General features: G+C 40.2%; 1 protein-coding gene across 1 annotated transcript in view; it reads left to right on the top strand.

Annotated features, from left to right (window-relative positions):
* Window positions 1-23,581, top strand: part of DNAH11 (dynein, axonemal, heavy chain 11) — a 436,577-nt gene that overhangs the window by 187,792 nt on the left and 225,204 nt on the right. The window contains 3 exon segments of the mRNA XM_006832223.1: window positions 1,852-2,000; window positions 14,814-14,964; window positions 19,186-19,317. Of these exon segments, the coding sequence (XP_006832286.1) occupies window positions 1,852-2,000; window positions 14,814-14,964; window positions 19,186-19,317 (432 nt within the window).

Below are 23,581 nucleotides of genomic sequence, written 5' to 3'. Positions count from 1 at the left end.
TAAAGTGTTGAAGAGCAAAGATGTCAGCTTGAGGACTAAGGTGCGCCTGACCCAAGCCATGGTATTTTCAATAACCTCATATGCATGCAAAAACTGGACAGTAAATAAGGAAGACAGTAGAAGAATTGACACATTTGAGTTATGGTGTTGGAGGAGAATATTGAAAGTGCCATAGGCTGCCAAAAGAACCAACAGATCTGTGTTGGAAGAAGGACAGCCAGAGTGCTCCTTGGAGGCCATGAAGGCCAAACGTCGTCTCTCATATTGTCAGGAGGGAACAGTCACTTGAGAAAGGATATCATGTTGGTATGGTGGAGAGTCAGAAAAAAAGAGGAAGATCCCCAATGAGATGGACTGGCCAGGTGGTAGCATCAATGGACTCAAGTGTGGCAACAATAGTGAGGTTGGCCCAGGATCGAACATTGTTTCGTTCTGCTGTGCATAGGGTCGCTATGAGTCGGTACCCACTCGATGGCACATAACAATAACAACCACAACAACAGGATTCTAAAGGAATTTGATTTTTTAATGCTAGTAGGCCCTTTTTATGCAATTGACTTTTACATTAGATGTCTTAACACTTAGCTTACTAATAAATACCACAGTTATTGAAAGGCTGGCATTAATGAGTCATTTTAGTGAACTTAAAGGATAATTGTTTGTTGTTGTTAAGTGCCATCGAGTTGGATCCAACTCATGGTGACCCTGTATAGGGTTTCCTAGGAGCGGCTGGTGAACCGCCAACCTTGTGGTTCAGACCAAGCTTATACAGACCAGACCATTAACCCATAGTGCTACACCAGGACATTTAAGGATTAGTGAACTTAATTCTACATGCAGACTGAGCTGTAGCCACTTTGGCTACTTCTAGGGAAAAGCACTTGTTTTGATGACGTCCCTGGGTATTGCAAACAGTTAAATTCTGGATTGCTAACCAAAAGGTTGACTGTTCAAACCCATCCAGAAGCATGTCGATAAAAAGGACTCAAGATCTGCTTCCTGAAGGTCACAGCTGTGAAAACCCAAACACAGTTGCCATAAATTGGAATCAACTGAACAGCAGCTGAGGTCGAGCCCCTGGGTGCTTGATACAAAGAGACCTGTGATGTCAGGTTGTTTCTATCCCTGGCTCACTCCATGCAGGCTCATGTCATGTTGGCTGTGTTCTTAATTGCATGTCACAGTTACAGTGTCTGCCAGTTGTTGTTGTTTTTGTTGTGTTAAGTGTCGTTGAGTTGGTTTGACCCTTAGCAACCCTGTATAGGGCTTCCAAGGAGCTACTAGTGAGTTTGAACCGCCACAGTCCAGCACCTGAGCCCATAGCACCACATGACAATGCCTGGTTGTGCTATAGGATAAGCACTCGGCTTCTAGCCACAAGGTCAGGGTTCAAAACTGCCAGTCACTTTGAGAGAGAAATATAAAGCTGTCTACTCCAGTAAAGAAATCTTATCCAGGATTGTTATGAGTCAGAACTGACTAGGTGGCAGTGAGTTTATGATTTGGGTGGTTAAGCCTTCAAATGACTGTATTTTTATTCAAAAAACACACTCCTTCTATGGTTGTTTACCAACCAGGACTGGAAGACACACATTATTTGTGTGAAAATACAGTCCTGACTCAAAGGTTGGTGGTTCAAACCCACCCAGGGGAGTCTTGGAAGACAGAGTTGATGATCTATTTCTGAGTGGTCACAGCCTTGAATCCCCATGGGGCATTGCTACTTTGCACACATGGGCTCCCCATGAGTTGGAATCAAGTTGATGACAACCAAGGACAGCAAAAAAGGTTGCAATGTGGCATTAGCTCACAACTGAGGTCTGCCTGTGTTTCCTGTGCTGCTCCCTCCAGGTGCTGACCCTGGCCAGCAATGAGCGGGTGGCCCTGACGCCCTGCATGCGGCTTCTGTTTGAGATACATCACTTAAGGACAGCCACCCCAGCTACTGTTTCCAGGGCTGGAATTCTGTATGTGAACCCACAAGATTTGGGTTGGAATCCGTGAGTATTTTTTTTAAGTTAAAAACAACATCAGCAACTAAGAAAGTTTGAAGTAGCAAATATTTTATTATATGTAATTTATTGCAATAGAATTTAATTAATTAATCTTGAAAATGAAAACTGTGTGATTATTTGAAGAGGATATTTGCAATTAATTAAGGCTAATTGAAAGACAATTAAGAAGCCCTCTCAGATGGCTCATGCAAGAAAGACCTGGAGATCTGTTGTAAATATTACAGTCAGAAACACATGGGATTTTGTGAGTAGGAGTAGCTAAAAACATTATACTTTTGTTTTCTTTACTTGGACATTACCCTTATGCACATATCTTGTACATACTGAGAATTTGTATTTGTTGAGTAAATGGATAAGTAGTAATACAATTTAGTATTGTTGTTATGTTGTTTAAAAAAAACTATATGGGATCAAAGTGGCCAATTGTTGTTGTTATGTGCCATGGAGTCAGTTCCGACTCATAGTGTCCCTGTAACAGGGTTTCCAAGGCTGTAAATCTTTCAGGAGCAGAAAGCCTCATCTTTCTCCTGCGGAACAGCTGGTAGTTTCGAACTGCTGACCTTGTTGCTTGCAGCCCAATTTGTAACCACTACGCTACCAGAGCTCCTTAAAGTGGCCAATATCAACTTGAAAGATTAAATAGGAACCCTAGTTTATGCTAATGAGGGAGGAACAACGAGTCAGAAAATGAAGGTGAGAATGGTTGCATACTCAAAGACTACCCTCAATTGTTCAACACTCAATTGCTGAATTGGTGTATGTTTTACTATGTATATGCTCAGCAACTTCAAAAAAAAAAAAAAAGTCATATTGAGCCCTTAGATATAAATATATTATTCAGTAAGCGTGTTTGTATGTATATATAATATGCTGTTGTTAAATGCTGTCAAGTCAGTTTCAACTCATAGTGACGCTATATAGGTTTTCTGAGGAGCAACTGGTGTGCTTGAACCGCTAACCTTGTGGTTCAACCCAACCTTTCAGTCCAGTGCATTATCCCACAGCACCATATATGCATACATAAAAATTGACAGTGCCTTGATTTTGAGCTGGCTTATTAAGTCCACTTTCTTACTCTTCAAATTTTTCCCAGTGGTCACTTGCTACCACCTCCAGAATTTGCATCTGAACCGTAGGAAAGTCTCAACTCTGCAGGTGAGCGCATGTTTTTGCCTGGCACACCTGTGTCTGATAGCTGTGTTTTCCCCTTCAGACCTGCTTTCCATCCTTCCTGCCCTGTAGGAGTTGGGCACGGTATCTAACACATCTGTGGACTCTGGCTTTTGGTTGGGATTGGCCCATAGGAAGCTCTGGCAGGAGTCATAGGGAGAGAGAATGTGAGGTCAGGTTATTTCTATCCCTGGCTTACTCCATGTAGGCTCGTATCATATGCTATCTCCCTGTTGTTGTTGTCATCTTGAAGTGCCACTGAGTTGGTTTTGACTCTTAGCAACCCTGTATAGGGTTTCCAAGGAGCAGCTAGTGAGCTTGCACCACCAACCTTGCAGCTCAAACTGACCTTGCAGTCCAGCACATTAGCCTGCAACACCACACGAGGATTCCTAGGTTCTTTTACTCAGGCTTTTGTAGGTCTTCATTCTCTCAAGCCTGAAAGAAACACCCACTGCCATTGAGTCCATTCGACTCATAATGACTCTATAGAAGATTCCCAAGATTCTAACTAAGAGAGCAGACTGTTCCCTTGTACTGAGTGGCTTTAAAGCCGGGGTGGGGAACATTTTTTCTGCCAAATGTATAACATCACTCTCAGGCCATACAGAATTATCAGATTAAATATTAGGCTGTGATATTTGGTAAACCATTTCATTAACTCACCCCTAATGTGATGGCTGGAATTGTGGTTGCTTTGGCAGGGCCAGACCAAATGGTGTTGAGGACCTTACATGGTGTTCAGGCCGGACATTCCTCACTCTGCTTTAAAGAAACAGACAGCTCATGTGGTGTTGAGTGGCTGGTGGGTTTGAACTGTGGAGCTTGCATTTAGCAGCCCAACACCTAATCCACAGTGCCACTGTTGTTGTTGTTGTTGTTGCTAAGTGCCATCGAGTCAGTTCTGACTTTATAGCTACCCTGTATAGGGTTTCCAAAGAGCAGCTGGTATGTTTGAACTGCCAAGCCTGTGGTTCACAGTCCACTGCTGATCCTACAACACCATACCAGGAGTGCTGCTGGTAGTGGTGGTGGTGGTGGTGGCACTGCTGCTAGGCATAAGCAAATCACCTTTCCTCTGTTACCACCTTCAGTCAAGGCACACCCCGTTCAGGTTTCCTACTTCCTACCCCCACCTTTGAAAGCTGTAGTCCTTTTATTGATTGTTCCGTAGGATCCTAATTTGAGTACCACATCTGTTTCCTGCCAGACCCCTGATGGGGTGCTGATTTGCTCTTTTTGCTCTTTGTACTAATATGTCAATAAAAGTCCCACCTCTTCACTCTGAAACAAAGAAAAGCTATGCTCAGACTTTTGGGTATAACAGAGTTTTATTGGATTGGGTGGTGGAAGGAGTAATTTTTTTTTTTAAGTCTGAGAGAGTTCTTCTTGAGGGCAATGACTCCTTTCTCCAGTGAGGAGGTTTCTGACTACCTCTTGGACCCTCTCTCCAGATTGAGGTCTCACTGAAGGAAAATCCCCAAATCTCCTCACATTTTCTTGTTCTTTGTCCTGTACTCTCTGGACTACAGGTAGTCCCCTCTCCCTCCCTGCAAGTAGCAGCTTTCATTACCTTTGAAGGAACTAGCCCCTAACCGGATATGGTCTGACTTCAGTAAGCAGTCACACAATTCTCAAAGCCTATGTAATTCAATCTCAATAACATCCTGTGGAGAGGCACAAAAGGACAGTCTTAAGTCTTTAAAGAAAGGCTTTTTTGCAATAAATTAAAGACCATAGGACACCCAAATCGTATTCCTAACAGAACTAAGTCTGTATTCACCATTAGACTTTATTTTTAGGGAGATCTACAAAATATCTTTTTCCAGAAGAGTGAGCAGGCTTTTAAATTTCTGTGTGTGAATAAAGTTTCCATCCAGATGATATCCCAAAATAATGGGAAGCTGCTCTAAAAGATATCTTTATGCTTTCATCTCCCACTGCCAGAAATTTTCAGTAAACCACAATGGCTCCTTCAATTTCAGGGATAACTTTTGTTATTTCGTGTTTATTTTTAGTGTCATAATAGTAAGATATGATAGCTCAACATGTGTGGGTTCCCTTAATCCTCAGTCAGTTTCTATGACCGATATATGTACTAAACTCACTTTATAAGCCGGTATCTAAGGTTTTGATTTTTCCCAACTTTTTATTTTAAAGTGGCCAGGACTATAGAAAAGTTGAAAAAGTTAGTACAGTGTACAACCATATGTTGTTTTTCTAAAGTCACCAATTGTTGAAATTCTATTAGCTTTTTCTGTGACTGAACATACACATAGACATTTACTACTTTTATTATTACTATCATTATTATTTTGCTGAATTGTTTGAGAGTAAGTTGTACATATTAAGATAGTACTTCATCAAGTACTTAAGCATTTGTCTTTAAAAGGTATTCAGCTAATGAACACAATTAACATACCCAAGAAGTTTATCCTTGATGCAGTGATAACTAGTAAGCAGTCATTTTCCAAATTTTCCCATTAGTCACAGTAATTACCACTATAGATTATCTTTTTTTTTAATTCAACATCAAAACAAGGGTCATACAATGCATTTATTTGTCATTTCTCGATTGTCTCTTTAATCTAGAATGTTCCCTAATTTTCATAATATTTATATTTTTTAAGAGAACCAGTCAAGGGTCTGAAAGACCAGCTCAGGCCTATTGGTGATGGAAACAATGGCAATTTTCCGACTGTATCCCTCTCTCTTTGAGTGGGGGAGCACAGAGGCTCTGTATACTAAGTACTGGACTTCAAGCCACAAGTTCAGTGACTTGATCTTACCAGCTGCTCCTCAGGAGAAAAATTAGGCTTTCTGTTCACACAAAGATTTACAGCTACAGAACCAACTCAACAATGTCTATATAAGTTTGCATTCACTGACATTTTTCTGTAAAGAAGGGCTTTCCCTCCCCTTATGTGCTATATGGAGTCCTTGTGTGGTGCTGTGGGTTAATGTGCCAGACTGCAAAGCCATTTGAACTGCAAAGTTGGCAGTTCAGCTCACCAGCCGCTCCTCAGAAGCCCTATACAGGGTCGCGCTATGGCTTGGAACCGACTCCATGGCACTTAACAACAATGTGCTGCATATTCTTTCCTTTTCTTCTTCTTCTTTTTTTTTTTGTCCTTATGGAGTATAAGTCCAATTTTCTATTCATAGATTTTTAATTTTTTTTTTCATTTAAATGAGTTAAAATTCATTACCAGCAGTATTTTCTTGGAAGCTCAAGTTGTCCCAAGTTTGGTCAGTGGGAATCCTCTTCAAGCCAACCACTCTTGTGTTCTGTTTCTTGTCTCCTAAGTCTTTGAGCACTTTTCTTTCTGGCTAAACAAGATGCTTTGGGCTCATCAAAGACTTTCCTTGGCCCAGACCTGAATCCAAGAAACCCGAGTTCTGTTTAGTATTGGGAATGGCATGGAGAATCCAAGTTGAGGGATGCTACGGGTGCTCATTCCTGTTGGTGTGCCATTTCTTTTAGCCCCTCCCAATGGAGTCCTAGTGTGGCACTGTGGGTTAATGTGCTAGACTGCAAAGTCAGTTTGAACTGCAAGGTTGGTGGTTCAAGCTCACCAGTCGCTCCTTGGAAACCCTCTAGAGGGTCGCTATGGGTCGGAACCGACTTGATGGCATTTAACAACAATGAGAAAAGCCTGTTTTTAACATATATGTAAAATATATTTTGTTAATTTATACTGGAAGAACTGGCAAATATTGTAAGTAGAGAAATAATGAAGTAGAGTACTGAATGTAGTGCTGTGGATAAGCACTGGCCTGCTGACTGCAAGGTTGGCAGCTCAAACCCACCAACCACTCTTCGGAAACACTATCCAGGGTTGTTATGAGTCAGAACCAACTCAATGGCACTTAACAACATGCTCAAAGTATATCTGTGGCATACCAAGCTAACATAGTGATTATATCAGGCTGTGGTCAGCAGTTCGAAACTATCAGAGGTCCCACAGGAGAAAGATGAGACTTTCTGCTTCAGTAAAAATGTGCAGCCTCGGAACCCCTATACAGGGTGGCTAAGAGTCGGATCTGACTGCACATCATGTAACCACCAAACCACCACCACCGCCACCATGGAACTGTTTGCAGATGAGGAGTAGCCAAAGAAAGATTCTCTGTTATGGCTTTAAGACCCATGCATTGTAATGCAGCTTTTTCCTGAGGCAGGGCACTAGGGCTTATCTCTTATGTAGGCAAGGGAGAGAGAGGTCGTATTCATATGTCATCTTCTGTTGTATGTCCCATGAGAGTGATATATTCCACAGTCAAATGTATAGCACATTTTTAAAATCCTTGGTAGCTTTTTCTAAACGTGAGGTGAAAACAATTGGAAATTAATTCAGGGCTATGTCTCTTCAGATTGTACCATTGCTGAAGATAAGTAGTCACTTCTTAGGAATTTTCTGTCTTTTAATGTTTATTTTTATTCTAAAATACAGCAATAACTTATACATGAAATCTTGGATGGTTCATATTTACTAATGTAAATTTCCTTTTACTCTCTGAGCTATGTGATGTACTTGACCTGTAGAACACGTCACTTTGGCTTGTTTTTCAGGGATGGGGTACACTCAGGGCTTATTTTGTCTCCTGGTTTGCTTGAGCTCATCTTCTTGCTAAAAAATCTCTCTCTTGTGGCACTAATTTGTACATTAGCCATCATTCACTAGTTGGGGAACTGGCAAGGTTTTCTTTTTGACACTTTGCCCATTGCTGGTGAACTTATTTGGAGTAGTTATTGTTGTTAGATGCCAACAAGTCAGTACCGACTCATAATGACCTACGCACAACAGAATGAAACACAACCCGGTCTTGCGGCAGTCTCACAATTGCTGCTAGATTGAGCCCATTTCTGCTGCTACTGTGTGTATCCACCTCACGGGGGACCTTCCTCTTGTTCATTGACCTTCCACATTACAAGCATGATGTCCTTCTTCATTGACAGGTTTCTCCTGATAATATGTCCAAGTATGAGAGACAAACTCTAGTCATCCTGACTTCTAAGGAATATTCTGGCTGTACTTCTGCCAAGACTGATTTTTTTGCTCTTCTGGAAATCCATGGTACTTGGCAATAGTCTCCTCCAACACCAGAACTCAAATACATTGATTCTTCTATAGTGTTCTTTATTCATTGTCCAGCTTTCACATGCATGTGAGGCTATTTAAAATACCATGGCTTTGGCAGACCAGCCTGGAGCAGCTACAGGAACATAAGATACTTCTTGAAGAAAGACCAGCAGGAAAAAACAAAAAACGAAATGGCAGTCTGACTGGCTACTACAAGAACAAGCAACTTGTTTGCCAGGGAGCCATTAAGACAAACAATCAAGTCCCTTTAGGACAAACCCCCTTCCAAGACTGAAACTCAAAGGGAATAAATACACAAGCAGGCATGTAAACTTGCTGGTGACCACGTTGGTCTACTGGTGAGTGGAAGTGGGGGGGAAAGCAGCAATGAAGATATGGGCTAAGTTTGACCACGTTCCATAAACTCCCATCAACCTGGAGATGAGAGAGAGAAGAGAAAGGGCTGGTTGGTCCAAAGTATGGTGAGGCCTGGGGACTCACTCCTGGGCTTATGGACAAGAATATAGCCATGGAGGGCTAGAGCTGAAAATATGGTTCTCTTCCAATCAGACGGCCACAATGTTGTCTTCCAAATTTCTTGAAATAGATGAGTGAGTGCCTCCAATGCTGCCTCAATTTGTTGAAACATTTCAAATTTTGTATTCTATCAATTCCTGGAGCCTTGTTCTTTGTCAGAGACTTCAGTGCACCTTGGAATTCTTCCTCCAGGATCATTCTTTCTTCAGTATCTTGAAAAGAATGAACATCGATAACATCAACCTTTTTTTTTTTTGATACAATGACGTGCATTCCTTCCATCTTCTTTTGATGCTTTCTGCATCATTCAATATTTTGCCCATAAAATCCATTCAGTATTTCAAGTCAAGGCTTGGATTTTTTTTCTTCAATTTTTTTCAGCTTGAGAAATGCTGAGCATGTTCTTCCTTTTTGGTTTTCTAACTCCAGGTCTTTGCATATTTCATTATAATATTTGACTTTGTCTTCTGGAGCTGCCCTTTGAAATGTTCTGTTCAGCTCTTGTACCTCCTCACTTAGTATTTGCTTTAGCATGTCTACACTGGAGAGCAAGTTTCAGAGTCTCTTCTGACATCCATTTTGATTTTTTCCTTCTTTCTTGTCTTCTTATTGACCTTTGGTTTCTCTTTATGATGTTCTTGATGTCATTCATACCTCTTCTGGTCTTTACTCATTAGTGTCTACCCCTGGTCTTATTTTGGCTGGTGATATGGAGTTTTTCCACTGTCTCTTTCCATAAGTGTTGTTATGTGCCGTGGAGTCAGTTCCAACTCATAGCAACCCTGTACAGGATTTCCAAGGCTGTAAATCTTTAAGGGAGCAGAAAGCCTCATCTTTCTCCTGTGGAACAACTGGTAGTTTCGTACTGCTGAGCATGAGATGAGCAGCCCGATTCATAACCACTATGCTACCAGAGCTCCTTTCCATAAGTGTAGTCAATTTTATTTCTGTGTATTCCATCTAGTGAGGTCCATTTGTTGTTGTTAAGTGTCATTGAATTGGTTCCAAATTATGGCGATCCTGCATAAGGTTTCCTAGGAGCATGGTGTGTTTGAACTGTAGACCTTGTGGCAGTCCAGTGCTGATCTTAAAACGCTATACCAGGAGTCCAAGCTCCATATGTATGGTCATCTTTTATGTTGTTTATAAAAAGATATTTGCACTGAAGAAGTCATTGGTGTTGTAGAATTCTATCATGCGATCTCCAGCATCATTTCTATCACCAAGGCCATATTTTCCAACTACTGATCCTTCCTCTTTGTTTCTAACCTTTGTATTCCAATCGCCAGTAATTATCAATACGTTTTGATTGCATGTTTGATCAATTTCAGGTTGAAGAAGTTTATAGAATTCTTCAATTTCATTATCGCTAGCTTTAGTGATTGGTGCATAAATTTGAATAGTAGTCTTCCTTGTAGGCGTATGGATATTATCCTATCACAGATAGCATTGTACTTCAACAAAATGTATTTTTGTTTTGTTTTGCTTGGGTGTAATCTTTTTTTTTTTTCAATATTTTATTGTGAATTATGTGATAGTTTATATGGGAGAATGTTAGCTTTACATTCATCTTATCGTATATATCATTTTGTTGCCATGGTTACAATCCCCTCCATGCATCATCAACCAACTAAAGGGTATAACCTGCAGCCTGTCCCCCAATCGTCAGCACACAACCCCTCTCCCTCTCTGGGTCTAGAGTCCCCAGTTGCTCCATCTCTCCACGTCATCCATCTCTGGTGTCTCTGTTTCTCTGGGTAGGGTCCTGCACTCTGCTCTTCTCCGTTGATGGTCCCAGGGACCTCTGCTCCTGGACTGCAAAGTCAATCACTTCCCTCCTTTTGCTACAAAACATCTACCTTTACATTTCTAACCCTCCCAGTCAGTCCTGATAATAATTATTCACTATTGTACCATAAGAGACCTATATGCATCTCCTTTCATCTGCCCCGCCCAGACAGATTGGATACTACTCATTGGAGATTTTACCTTCCTCCATGCCCTCTGAATCTAGGCTCCCTCTTGAAAGCTTGTAAGCCAGTCACTTCTTGCCTTTGTAGCTCTCCCCACCCCCCCATTTTGGGTAGCCAAGGTCTAAATTGCCCATCCCTGTCTACTCTGTGTATGGAGGGGATGAACAAAATAGATCTTGATATGTTCTTTTTAATGATGAATGTGATGCCATAAGTGTGCAATTTGTCATTCCAGGCATAGTAAGCCATGTGACTATCAGATTCAAAATGTCCAATACTTGTCCGTTTCAGCTCTCTAATGCCTAAGATATCAATCTTTATGCATTGCATTTCATTTATGACAACTTCCTATCTTCCTACATTCATACTTCATATTTTTCATTTTCTAATTACTAATGGATATTTACATTTATATTTACATTTTTCCTCATTTGAGTTGTGTCCCATCAGTAAATGATGGTCCTGAAAGCTTTACTCCATTTGTGTCATGACCAACTGTACTTTGAGGAGGCAGCTCTTCCTTAATCATATTTTGAGTGTCTTTTAACCTGAGAAGCTCATTTTCTGGTACTATATCTGACAGTATTCTGGTATTCCTCCTCATGTTTCAATATTATTAGCAATTACTTGCTCCTTAACAACAACAACAATGGAGTGGTTGGAGTCGTGGTATGGTGCTGTAGGAGAAACACTGGTCCCCATGGTTGATCTGAAACACAAGGTCTGTGTTTCAAATTCAACCAGCTGCTTCTCGGAAACCCTATACAGATTGTTGTAAGTCAGTACCAACTCAGCACTTCACAACAACAACAAAGTAGATAAGAGCCCTGATTACATAGTGGAATGTGCTAACCTCAAGGTCAGGAGCTAGAATCTACCAGCTGCTCCTCCAGAAAAAGATGAGGCTTTCAGCTCCTGTAAAGATTTATAGCCTCAGAAAGCCTATATAGAGACGCTGTGAGTTGGAAATGACTTGGTGGCAGGAGAACTTATTACCTGCCCCTTAAGTGCAAAGCGGGGGTGGGGAGGGGGGAGGAGTGCAGTAGATCTACAGGATAACAGGACTGCGAACCAATCACAAGGTTGGCAGTTTGAGCCCATTAGCTTCTCTGAGGGAGAATGATGAAGGTTTCTACTCAAAGATTTAAAGCCCCGGAATCCCTATACAGAGTTGCGATGAGACATAAGTGACTTGATAGCACTCAACAACAACAACAAAATGCAAAGCCCAACTCTCCCTTTTAGGGCTATTATTAAAGCTCCTGTGCCTACTTATCCCTTCATAGCCTTCTATCACACTCGACTATGTGTGATTGATTGATTGAACTGTCAACCAATCGTAAGGTACATAGTTAGAAAATGATGGAAGTGGGTGGGTGCAGATCCAGACAGGCATCTGGCTTGAGAGTTCTGTAGCACTCCAGCCAATCTTTAAGGCACCCTTGTGGTACAACAGTTAAGTGCTTTGCTGTTCTCAGTTGCAAGGTTGGAGGTTTGAACCTACCCAACACCTGGACAGGAAAAAGACCAGGAGATCAGCTCCCATAAAGATGACAGCCTAAAACCCTATGGAGCAGTTCTGCTATGTCACATAGTGTTCTGTGAGTCAATATTGACTCATTGGCATGTGACAACAACTACAAGGCAATCTTTATTTGTGTGTTTGTTTGTTTGAAATCAGACACACTAAGATTTCACTTCTTGGAGCTGATGTGCAGTAAAATCAGTAGTTGAAGGTTAGGCGTGGTCGTCATGCTTTGGTCCTGATCACTAGCACCTGTCTTCCATTGCTCCATGATGCCCAAAGTCACCAACATAAGAGAGATTCTCTGTCAAGTTGTCATCATGCAACTTGCCTTCTATTAAAAGCCCTTCCTGTTAGACCTGCAAAAGTTTTAGCAACTGATGTTTTAAAAATCTAACTATCGTGTAAATGTAGTTAAGTATTTAATAAACCCCATGGCAGTGGCTTTTGAAAAGCAAAGACAGTAGCATACAGGGGGGAAAGTTATGAAAACTTGATGTTGCTTTTCTTAAGTGCTGTCAAGTCCAGTTCTGACTCATGTCAACCCTGTATAGAGTTTCCAAGGAGCAGCTGATAGGTTTGAACCACTGACTTTATGATTAGCAGTCCAGAGCTTTTCTTACAGTGCCACACCAGGAGTCTTCTGAGATATTACCAAACACTTTGAGGTTATGGTCAGTCTCTGAGAACACATTGTCAATTGGCATAACACAGTCCACAAAGACACTGTTCTGCAACCTACTTTGGTGAGTAGAGACTGAGACCTTAAAAGCTCATGAGTTGTTATCTAAGGTGTAACTATTGGTCTCTCCCTGTCTGGAGAAAAGATAAGTGATGAAAACAGGATACTTGGAAACAATCTAGTAGACTAATAGACCAAATGTAAATCAGTCTTCATGATCCTGAGACTCAGCTACCACTACCAACGCCTCTGAAAGGGGTCACATTAGAAGGTTCTGAATAGAGTGGGAGAAAATGTGGAACAAAACTGAAAATCATTAGAAAGACCAAGCTCACTAGTCAGAGACTGGCAGAATCCCAAGAATATATGACCTTTGGTCACCCTTCAGGTCTGGAGCTGAACTCACCCCCTTGGCTCAATTTTCAGCCAAACAACACTAATGAGGTACTCATACCATAAAATGGTCAACCATTTGTGATCAAAAGGGCAGCATTTACCTCAGGACAGACTTCAGAAGAGTTGAGAAAGAAGGGGAATTAAAACCAGAGACAGAGGGAAAATTTGGGACAAGTGATGTTACATCGAGGGGATTGCAACTGAGATGCAACAAAGTACATGATTGGTTGAATGTAAAAACTGGGGAGCAGACATTCACTCAGTTCAGAATAACAAGTTTTTAAAAATAAAAACAAAGGGAGACTTTAGTAAAATAATCATATTGTTTTAATATTCAAATTGTTAAATCCTATTTGCTAAAAACAAGGTATAGATGTAATTGGTTTGTGAAACGTTTCTACTCTGATCTCAACGAAATGAATTCATTATTGTGACGTATTACTTGTTGTTGTTAAGTGCCATTGAGTCGAATCCAACTGATGGGGATCCTTTGTAGGGTTTTCAAGGAGCAACTTGTGAGTTTGAATCACCTATCTTTTGGTTAGCAGTTCAGTGCTTATCCTACAATGCCACGCAGGGTCCTACTTACTGAGAACTTTTAAGCAATTATTTTTAGTTTAGCATCCTAAACTTGCACCCTAGCAACTACTATGGATGCAACTAAGCCATTCTTTTTTTTATGTGGTGCTGTACAATAGGCACTTGGACTGGTAACTATAAGTCTGGCAGTTCAAACCTACCAGCTGCTCCTTGGAAATCCTATACAGGGTTGCTATTAGTTACTGTTAGAACAGACTTGATGGCGCTTAGCAGAAAACAAAACAAAACAAATATATATATATATACATTCTTATGTAAGAGATGCTTAATTTTTCAAAAATTGATAACATTTCCTAAGCTTCAGATTCATATGTATGTATGAGAAACATATTTCAACATTGTTAGGCCACTTATTTGAAACTCCAGTTGAAAGGAGGTCTTTTGAAAAAGCCCCTATGGAATTTTCACCTTTTCTTTTCTAACTGGTTTCTCATGACTAAACAATTGATGCCAATATTAATCAGGAGTGGTCACAAGCTGTTTTCACAAATAAGGCCGATGCTATGCAAATAGTTCGGGTCCTTTATGAAATGGCACCCCGCACTTCCCGATAAATACTCGGTAATGGCCTACTTACACTCTATTGTGTTTGGCTTCTAAGTGCTATTAGGAATTTCTTTTACATTCTTTTCACTAAAGCAGAATAGCCATTAAAACAAGTTTTTAAAGGGCCATTTAAAAATATTTGTAGGTTTAGAAGTAGAACCCACTCATGGAACCTGTCCCTGAAGTGTTGCACCAAGCTGTGTTGAAGGGAGCAGCTTTTGACTGGGTGAAGCTCTGTCTTTAAAACCTAGCATTCGATAAAAGCTTTTCTGTGTTCTTTTTCAGGTATGTGGCCAGTTGGATCGACAGAAGGCGGCATCAATCAGAAAAGGCCAACTTAACTATTCTTTTTGATAAGTATGTTCCTGCATGTTTGGATAAGCTGAGAACAAGCTTTAAAACCATCACTTCGATTCCAGAAAATAGCCTGGTGCAGGTCTGTCTTTGGTTGGGTCATTTATCCTTCTAGTTCTGACATGGCAGAGGGGCTCAGCTGAGAGGACAGAGTATTTGTTTTGTCAAGATGACGCAAAGATTTCTGGGTTTGTTATTTAACCCAACTTGCATCTCCCCTACTCCGGTTCATGTTTCTTAGTGCTTTTTAATTTTTATATATATTCTTTATTTTGTAAATATGCTTGTAATAAAACATTTGCCATTTCAGCATTCTTTGCACGTGTAATTTAGTGGCTTGGATTTCACTGTGGTGTACAGCTGTCCCCATAGTCTGTTTCCATTTCCCTTCAAAGAAGTCACAGTCCCCTAAGCAATGCATCCCTGCATCCTTCCCCCTCCTACCTGTAACCACTAACCCACCTTCCCTGTAGGTCTCCATCTTCCGTATCAGTGGAAACAACCCTCTGTCACATTCTGCTCACATTCCATTGCCATTCGGGGTTTGTGGTGTGTTTCTTTCCCTAGACTATGGACTCTAGAGGGCAAGCTATGTTTTCTTCAGCTATAATAGAGCGCTCTTAGTGTGTAGTAGGAGAAAGATGAGGCTTTCTGATCCCATAAAGATTTACAGCCTAGAAAACCATTTACAGGGTCACTATGAGTCAGAACAAACTCCACAGTGCACAACTACCACCACCACCAGCACATTGTTGTTGTTAAGTTGAGTCAGATCCAACCCATAGCAGCCCTATATAGGGTTTCCAATGAGTGGCTGGTGAACTTGAACCACTGATCTTATGGTTCAAACCAACCTTGTAGTCCAGTGCATTGACCCGCAGTGCCACACCATCAGCCTGTAATAGTTGCTGAACATGTGTTTATTGAGTCATTGTTTCCTTCAAGGTATATTAGAGCAGAATTACAAGAACTCAGTTCCAGCAGCCTTAGTTATTTTTCTGGCTCCTAAGTAGCGTAGTGGTTACGAATCAGGCTGCGAACTTTAAGGTAAGCAGTTCGAAACTACCAGCTATTCCGTGGGAGAAAGATGAGGCATTCTGCTCCCGTAAAGATTTACAGCCTAGGAAACCCCTCAGGGTCACTATGAGTCAGTTCCGACTCCACGGCACATAACCACTACCACCAAGTAACTTGTCCAAGGAGCTCTGGTAGTGTAGTGGTTATGAACTGGGCTGCTAACCTCAAGGTTGGCAGTTCAAAACTACCAGCGGTTCCGTGGGAGAAAGATGAGGCTTTCTGCTCCTGTACAAATTTGTAGCCTCGGAAACCCTGTACAGGGTCACTATGAGTCGGAACCGACTCCACAGTACTTAACGACAAGTAACTTGTCCAGGGCAGGTGCTCAATATATCTTTTGAACTAAATAAATCAGTGCAGTTTAAATGTCAGCCAGAGAATAAGGGAGAAGTCTGAATTCTACCACAAATGTGCCACCACCCACAGACCTCTCACTTTGCCCTCTCTTCCTTTCCTTCTCTTCCTCTCCCCAAAATATCCCTTAGGTCTTGTCAGTATAGATGAAAAGCTCATGATACTCTAGGGATGAGTTGTTTCTGATCCTGATTGTTAAGGCAGCAGGTTAAGGGTGAAGGGCATACAAATATATAATATGTCCTTGTGGAAGCAAATTAAAATAATTTGCAGCGCAGAGAAATGAAAGTTGTGGTCTTAATGTCAGCATGAACAAAAACTATCCCCAGTTTTAAAACCTCACAAAAGGTTAACAATTATGAACCCTTCCCTTTCCTAAAGAAGCAAAATTAGCTTCTAAGTACTTTGCTACTATTAAGTTAGTATGTTACCAAATTTGTTTGAAGTTAAATTAGAAATAGTTACCAGCATAATGAGAAGAGAAAAGTTAAGGTTTTTGGATAATTCACACACCAATTAAGTAAACGATAGTTTTCAACAGTAATTATCTGAGGTATAATTTATTTCTGAAAGCAGGTCTGAATTTATTCATAATGAATTAATTATATAGTTAGCCTAATTACACTTCCTGTGGTGTAATACTTGCAAAAAGCATGATAGTGTTCTTTCTCAAGTTGACTTGTGTATTTGTGTGATTCTCTATGGTGTTAAGTTTTTCATTCAAGAGTAGTGTGAAAATAGGTCAGTAGGAATTAATATGGTGTTTGCTCTCACAACTTCCTTTTGTCCTATTCAGAAATGCCATTAGCTCTATTTTTTTTTTTTTTTAATTGCTGTTGTTTTGTAGCCACTTTCCTGTGGTTATTTATAAGGACAGGCAGTTGTGGGAAAAGTGAGAATAAAAAAAGTATAGCTTCCAAGGGCTTTTTAAAGATTTTAATGTACTATGTATCCCAATATATGAGACATCTTTAACTTTTCATTTTAGTTTTACGTATTAATTCTTTGAGAAGACACATTAAAAGAAATACTTGATTGTTGGCACAGGGATCAATTTTTATTTATTTATGTTTTTAAGGTATTGTACTTAGGAGAAAATAAAAAACCATTTATGCTTTTAGAGTTCTTAGCTCTGTGGCTTGCAAGACAATGAAGCCCTACGGTCAGTTTTGTTTTGATCCTAACATTCCTTAGAACAACAACATGGCTTCTACTCAGTCATAGCAAAGTTCTGTTTCACATTGTTTGTCCTGACAACAAATTGGTAGCCTTTATTTTATTAAAAGACTAGGTTAAATTGACAAAATGCCACAATAGAAAATAATAGAAATTAAGAGGGAAGATATAAAATCTAACAGGTACTTAGTTATTTAAATTAAAAGTTACCTTCGGATTATTTCCAAGCCCCATTGACGTGTTTGATATAGATTTCGTCCACATCCCCATCTCTCACAGTCTGCGAGGCAAGGCACAAGTATGATCCAGTTTGCATAGCTCTGTATCTGCAATTGATCAATGTCTGTTGTTGCCTCAAAAAAATGGGGACAGGGCATATCGAACTTTGAGAGTTCAGTGATCATACTCACTAATATGTTTGTGCTTCAGAGAACTTGTCAAAAAGTATCCTTACTGGCTGTTAGTTGTATGGTGAAACACTTTACAGCAGCCACTTTCCCCTCATTGCTGATGTGGCTGCTCTGAACACGCAGCATGCTTTTAACCAACAGAGCACATTACGTTTCACCTGGAGCGTGTGAAGGACAAGTTCCTGAACAGCATTTCTTCCCCACTTATATTTATCCTGGTGTCTAAAATACACCACAGGCTAAGGCTGCCAGACCAGCATTCTAAATTTATAACAACAGGTGGGAAAAAATACTGCCAAAAGCACTAGTGGAAAGTAGGTTATCTGCATATGCATCAACACAAAGAGAGTTAAAGAAATGTCTGTCCATAGTGGGATCTTACACATCCATCCCACTGATATTGTAGAGCAGCGCTTTTTGGTAAGGAACTATGTCTTCACTGATTTCTAAGTGGGAAAGTAGAGTACCAAGTGCTATGTGTATTACGCATCATACTATGATTCCCTGTTTATTAAAAGGGTGCAGTTATATGCCAACTACTTCCCCACCCCCTTTTGCTTCTGCTTATTTCAGTGGTTGGTTTGGTTTTTACTGTAATAAAAGCTTATGTAACAAAACGTTTGCCATTTCAACATTCTTTACCAAGTACAAATCAGTTCTATACATCCACGATTCAATTTCATTAATATCAAGTCCTAATGTGGTGGTCGATAAGCACTGGGATGCTAACCACAAGATTGGTGGTTCAAACTCACCAGCTGTTCCTTGGAAACCCTATACAGGGTCACTGTGAGCTGGAACCAACTCGATGGCACTTAACAACAACAATAATCAGTTTGTTCAGCCGTCACCGTTACACATTTCCAAATTTTTCTGTCACCCTTAACATAAGCTCAGTCTACCATAAACTATGAGTTCTTCTTTTCCCCTCCCTTCTGCCCACCTCAGTCTCTGTATGCTTTCCTAATGTAGGTATTTCAGATACATGGGATCATGTATTTCTCCTTATAGTGGTTATATATTGGGCAGCAACAGTTTTTAGTTCTTTTTAATAATTTGTTATTAGCTAGAAAATCAATATGGTTACAAGTGGTGTAAGTTTTCCACAAGTGACGTAGAATCCCGAGGCAGTAATTTTTGACTCTCCCAATGTCATAAATCAACAGAATTGGAGAAAATTATATAATCTCTTAAAGATAAATGGATTTGTATGAAAGATTTCTGAATCTATTCCACTGTTTCAGTAAATAGCTGCCTTAAGTGAAGGACTGTTTCTTTTCCATTAGACAATTTGTGCTCTTTTGGAGTGTCTGTTGACACCTGAAAATGTACCTTCGGACAGCCCCAAAGAAGTTTACGAAGTCTATTTTGTCTTTGCTTGTATCTGGGCATTTGGAGGCACTCTACTACAAGATCAGGTATGTTTAGAAATGGTTTGCATAATAAGTTTCCTGTTTTGAATATTTAAATATGCTGTATTATCATGAATCTCCTTCCCCTACCCAATTCTCTACTAAGTCTGTACATTCTCTCGCCCACCTTATCTAGACTGATGGTGCCAACCTTGACTGACATTGTCAAATCTATTGCCTTCAGCCTGATTTCTCTCTGACCTCAAGATTCTATATGTCCAACTATCTCTGTACCATTGCCAATAGGCTAGTCATATTCGTTGTCCATGAGTTGGAACTCTTCGTCTATCCCATGCTTCCTCGTTATTCACTTTTTCATCAGTGATACATGCAAGTTATTCTAGTTAAAAATCTGTTAGACACTACTCTACCTTATTTCTATATCTAATAATCTTTAGATACTTCTGGTTTCACTAACAGAATGGTGTCAAGTCTGTCCCCTCTTCTCCAGTTTTAACTCCTAAGTGTATAATTTTCAAATTGCCATTGGTCCCCATGGCTGCTGCTGCTGTTGTTGAGTGCTGTTGAGTTGATTCCAACCCACATCGATGCTGTACATGGTTTCCAAGGATCAGCTAGTGAGCTTGAACTGCCCACATTGCAGTTCAAATGGCTTTGCGGTCTGTCACATTAACCCACAGCACCACACCAAGACTACATTGGTCCCCATTGTTGTTATTATTGTTAGGTGCCATCAAGTCAGTACCAACTCATAGTGACCTTATGCACAGCAGAATGAAACACTGCCCCATCCTGGTCCAACCTCACTATTGTCGTTACACTTGAGTCCATCAATGCTGCTACTTGGCCAGTCCATCTTGTTGGGGATCCTCTTCTTTTTCTATGACCCTCCACCTTAGCAAGCATGATATCCTTGGCCCCCATAGTAACTTCCAAGTTGGTCTCCCTGTCTTCAGGCTTTCTCAGTCACATACCATTCCCAGAGTAAGCATTCATGAAGCTCAGTCAAACCTGGCAATTCCCTTTCATTGGCCTGTCCTCCATCTTGAAGTGAAGTTATCACATCTTTCCATCATTTCTGGTGTAACCCAGTTAGGACTTCTGATTTCTTGTTGGGAAACATTTTATACAAAAGTATGTATACATACACACACACAAACCATACACACAAATTGCTTACATTTACCCAGTACGAAGTGTGATTTTTCTAGCTTGAGAAATTTGCAGATCTAATTTCCACCATGTACCTCTATATACTATAGATGTTCTAATATAGCATTTACAGTGATTCGTCAAAATTTCCTCATTATGCAGATGAAGAGTTGTTATGCTATAGCTTCATTGTGCAGATAAAGCTCAAAGAAGCAAAGCAACACGTTCAAGGTCATGTTGATGGTAAATGACAACATGAGGATTCCCACCCATATTTGTCTGTTTCCAAAGGTAACCTTGAATCTACTCTCAGTCACATTGTTTGTCTGAGTATCCTTGAATCTTTACATTAAAAATAAATGGCATACATATTTTCCAGATGTACCTGAATGTTTCCAAATGTCAACAGGGAAAATGCATTGACAGGCCTCATAGTTAAGAATGACATATTTCTGTTGGTTTGCTCACTGCAGATCCTAAAATAAGTGGTTGATATAACCTATGTGCCACTTCTGCTTCTTGTCACTAGGTTACCGTCACTCATATCTGTAAATAAACCTGAGAGTCACTTGGCCTCCTAGATCTTATTTCATCTCTTCTTAGAAGCCAGATTTTCTTTGAGTAAGAGTTAAGTCTTAGTATTGGGTGACTTCAGATGGTTTTCTTTAAGTTTCACGCACTATATAATTTACAACACATGTTGGCTTTTAGTTGTTCTTGGAAGCCACATATAGAATCTTCCCTCCATCCACCTGTTTTTACTTTAGTGTTTTCTACATTACCTCTCCTTTTCCAGGGTTGTAAAATGATCTGCATGAGTGGGATGTCCCAGCTGAGCCCTTTTCACTCCTGATCCTAACTCTTCACCTTCCTCCCAGCTGATCCTCTTACAGTCTGCTCCATCTCCAGACATGGTGTCCTTCTGCATAGTCATTCCAACCAGAAGATGTGGCATCACATTGAGACATTGAGAGCCTTCTTCTCCCCCATTAGCAGTGTACATCATCATCATCATTAGCATTTGGAAAGGTCTATGGCTACAAAACATTCATAAGATGGGTCAATGAGTTTGGCAACTTGAGTTGTCACAAGCAGTCACAATCAGTGTTCTTAGGAATAGCCAGTTTCATACATCTGAGTGTCTGCTATGTGTCAGATGATGTGCTTAGAGTTTTTCATAGACTCTCATTTAATCTTCAAAACATTAATAACCTATGTGGATTGTTGTTTTTGCTGTTGTTAAGTGCCATTGATTCGGTTCCAACTCATAGTGACCCTGTATAGAGTTTCTGGAGGAATGGCTAGTGGGTTTGAACCACCAACATTGAAGTTAGCAGTCCAGTGCTTATCCTATGGCACCACACCAGGATGCCTATTTATCATTCTTCTTTTTGAAGTATGAAACAGAAGTTAAACCTGCTTAAGAAGTCTACCTGCTTAAGAACTGAGCTGTGTTCAGTTGCAGTGGACTGACTCAAGACCTGTGCTCTTTACTCAAGCCATAGCCCACAACCTCTAAAATGCATCTCAGATCCACTTGCTCTGAGCTACTGTAAACCACATCATTTCTCAAGTAGCCTCCTCACTGGTCTTTCTGCCTTTACACCTTCCCCTATAATCTCTTATCTGTTCAGCAGCCAGAGTGAGGGTTTTTTAAAAATGTCAATTGGACTATGTTATACTCCAGAGTTCAAAACACTTTATTGGATTTATATTGCCTTTACAATATGATTTTTAAAAACTGAATACTAGTTTCATGGTCTCGATCTGATACTGCTATCTCTCCCTTCTTCTCTGACACTCCCCCTTCATTCATTCACTTCTTGACAACTGCACTAGCCAGATTCTTTTTCCTCCTTTTTAGAATTAACATATAAAGATAATTGATTAAACTTTGCTTCTGGGATGGAGCTTCTGTAAAGGTTGACTTCTGAAAAAATAGGGTGTCAGGTCAAATTAGTATTTGTCCGTAGTATCTCTCTCGCTTTTTTATTTTTTAACTTTTTATTGTAAATGGAATGTAGGTTTACAGAGCAGAATATTTTATAGTCATAGTCAATAATAGTTTTATAGTCAACAGAGCACACCCTGAATTCTATCTCAGTGATTGTAGTCCCTCAATATAACATCATTTATCCCACTTCCTCCCTGTGTTTCTTGTTTTCATTCCTCCTTCTTTCCCTACCCTTCTGAATTTTGTCCTTAGGTGAATGGTGCCCTTTGGATCTTGAATGGTTGACCATTCTGTACTGTTGGTGTCCTCCTTATATACAGCTATTGCTTGACTGAAAATTGAGCCACAGGAGTGAGTTTATTTCTACACATCAAGGGTGACCAAGGGCCATAATATCAGGGTTCCACCAGTGTCTATCTGACCAGTGAGCTTAGTCTTTTTAATGATGTTGAGTTTTTGTTGCAAATACTCTCCCATTTTATCCAAGACCTTCTAATGTGATCTCTTGCAGGGTAGTTGGTAATGGTAGTTGGGCACCATCTTGTTCTTCTGGTCTCAGGGTCATGGAGATTGATGTTGATGTAGTCCATTAATCTATTGGACTAACTGGTTCTAAACATCTTCAGTTTTCATCACTCTTCTTTCTTCTGGACAGGGAGACCAGTAACTGTACCTTAGATGTCTGCTTGTGAGCTTTCTTAAGGTCCCGGTCACTACTCACCAAAGTAGGATGTAGAACATTGTTTTTGTGACCATGTTCAGTTCCTTGAATATGACAAATTATTTTCTACCTCAGGACTTTTGCACTTGTAGACTTCTTTTGGAAATACTCTTCTCCCTTATCTGTAGCTGTTCTCAAGGGGCTTTCCATAATATCCAATTAAATTAATCACTGTTACTTCTGCTTATTTTCAGAGCATGTGAACTATTTCTGTATTTGTTGACTTAACCTCTGCCTCCTCCATCTTCCCCATGGCTTTCCTAAACTCGATGAAGGTGGAACTCTATTTATTTTATTCCCCACCATGTAAATATTAGTCAGAACCAATTTGACAGCACTTGCAAAAACAATCATGTTTCAAATCTATTTAGCTAAATAAATAATGAATCAAAGATTTGTTACCAAGGTTGTTTTGCTGCTGCACCAGTTGGTTGTAGTTGTTAAGTGCAATCGAGTTGGTTCTGACTCATAGCGACCTAGTA

This window comes from Chrysochloris asiatica, unplaced genomic scaffold, assembly GCF_000296735.1.
Source record: "Chrysochloris asiatica unplaced genomic scaffold, ChrAsi1.0 scaffold00006, whole genome shotgun sequence".
NCBI classification, from domain to species: domain Eukaryota; kingdom Metazoa; phylum Chordata; class Mammalia; order Afrosoricida; family Chrysochloridae; genus Chrysochloris; species Chrysochloris asiatica.
This window is presented reverse-complemented; position numbering and strand designations above follow the sequence as displayed.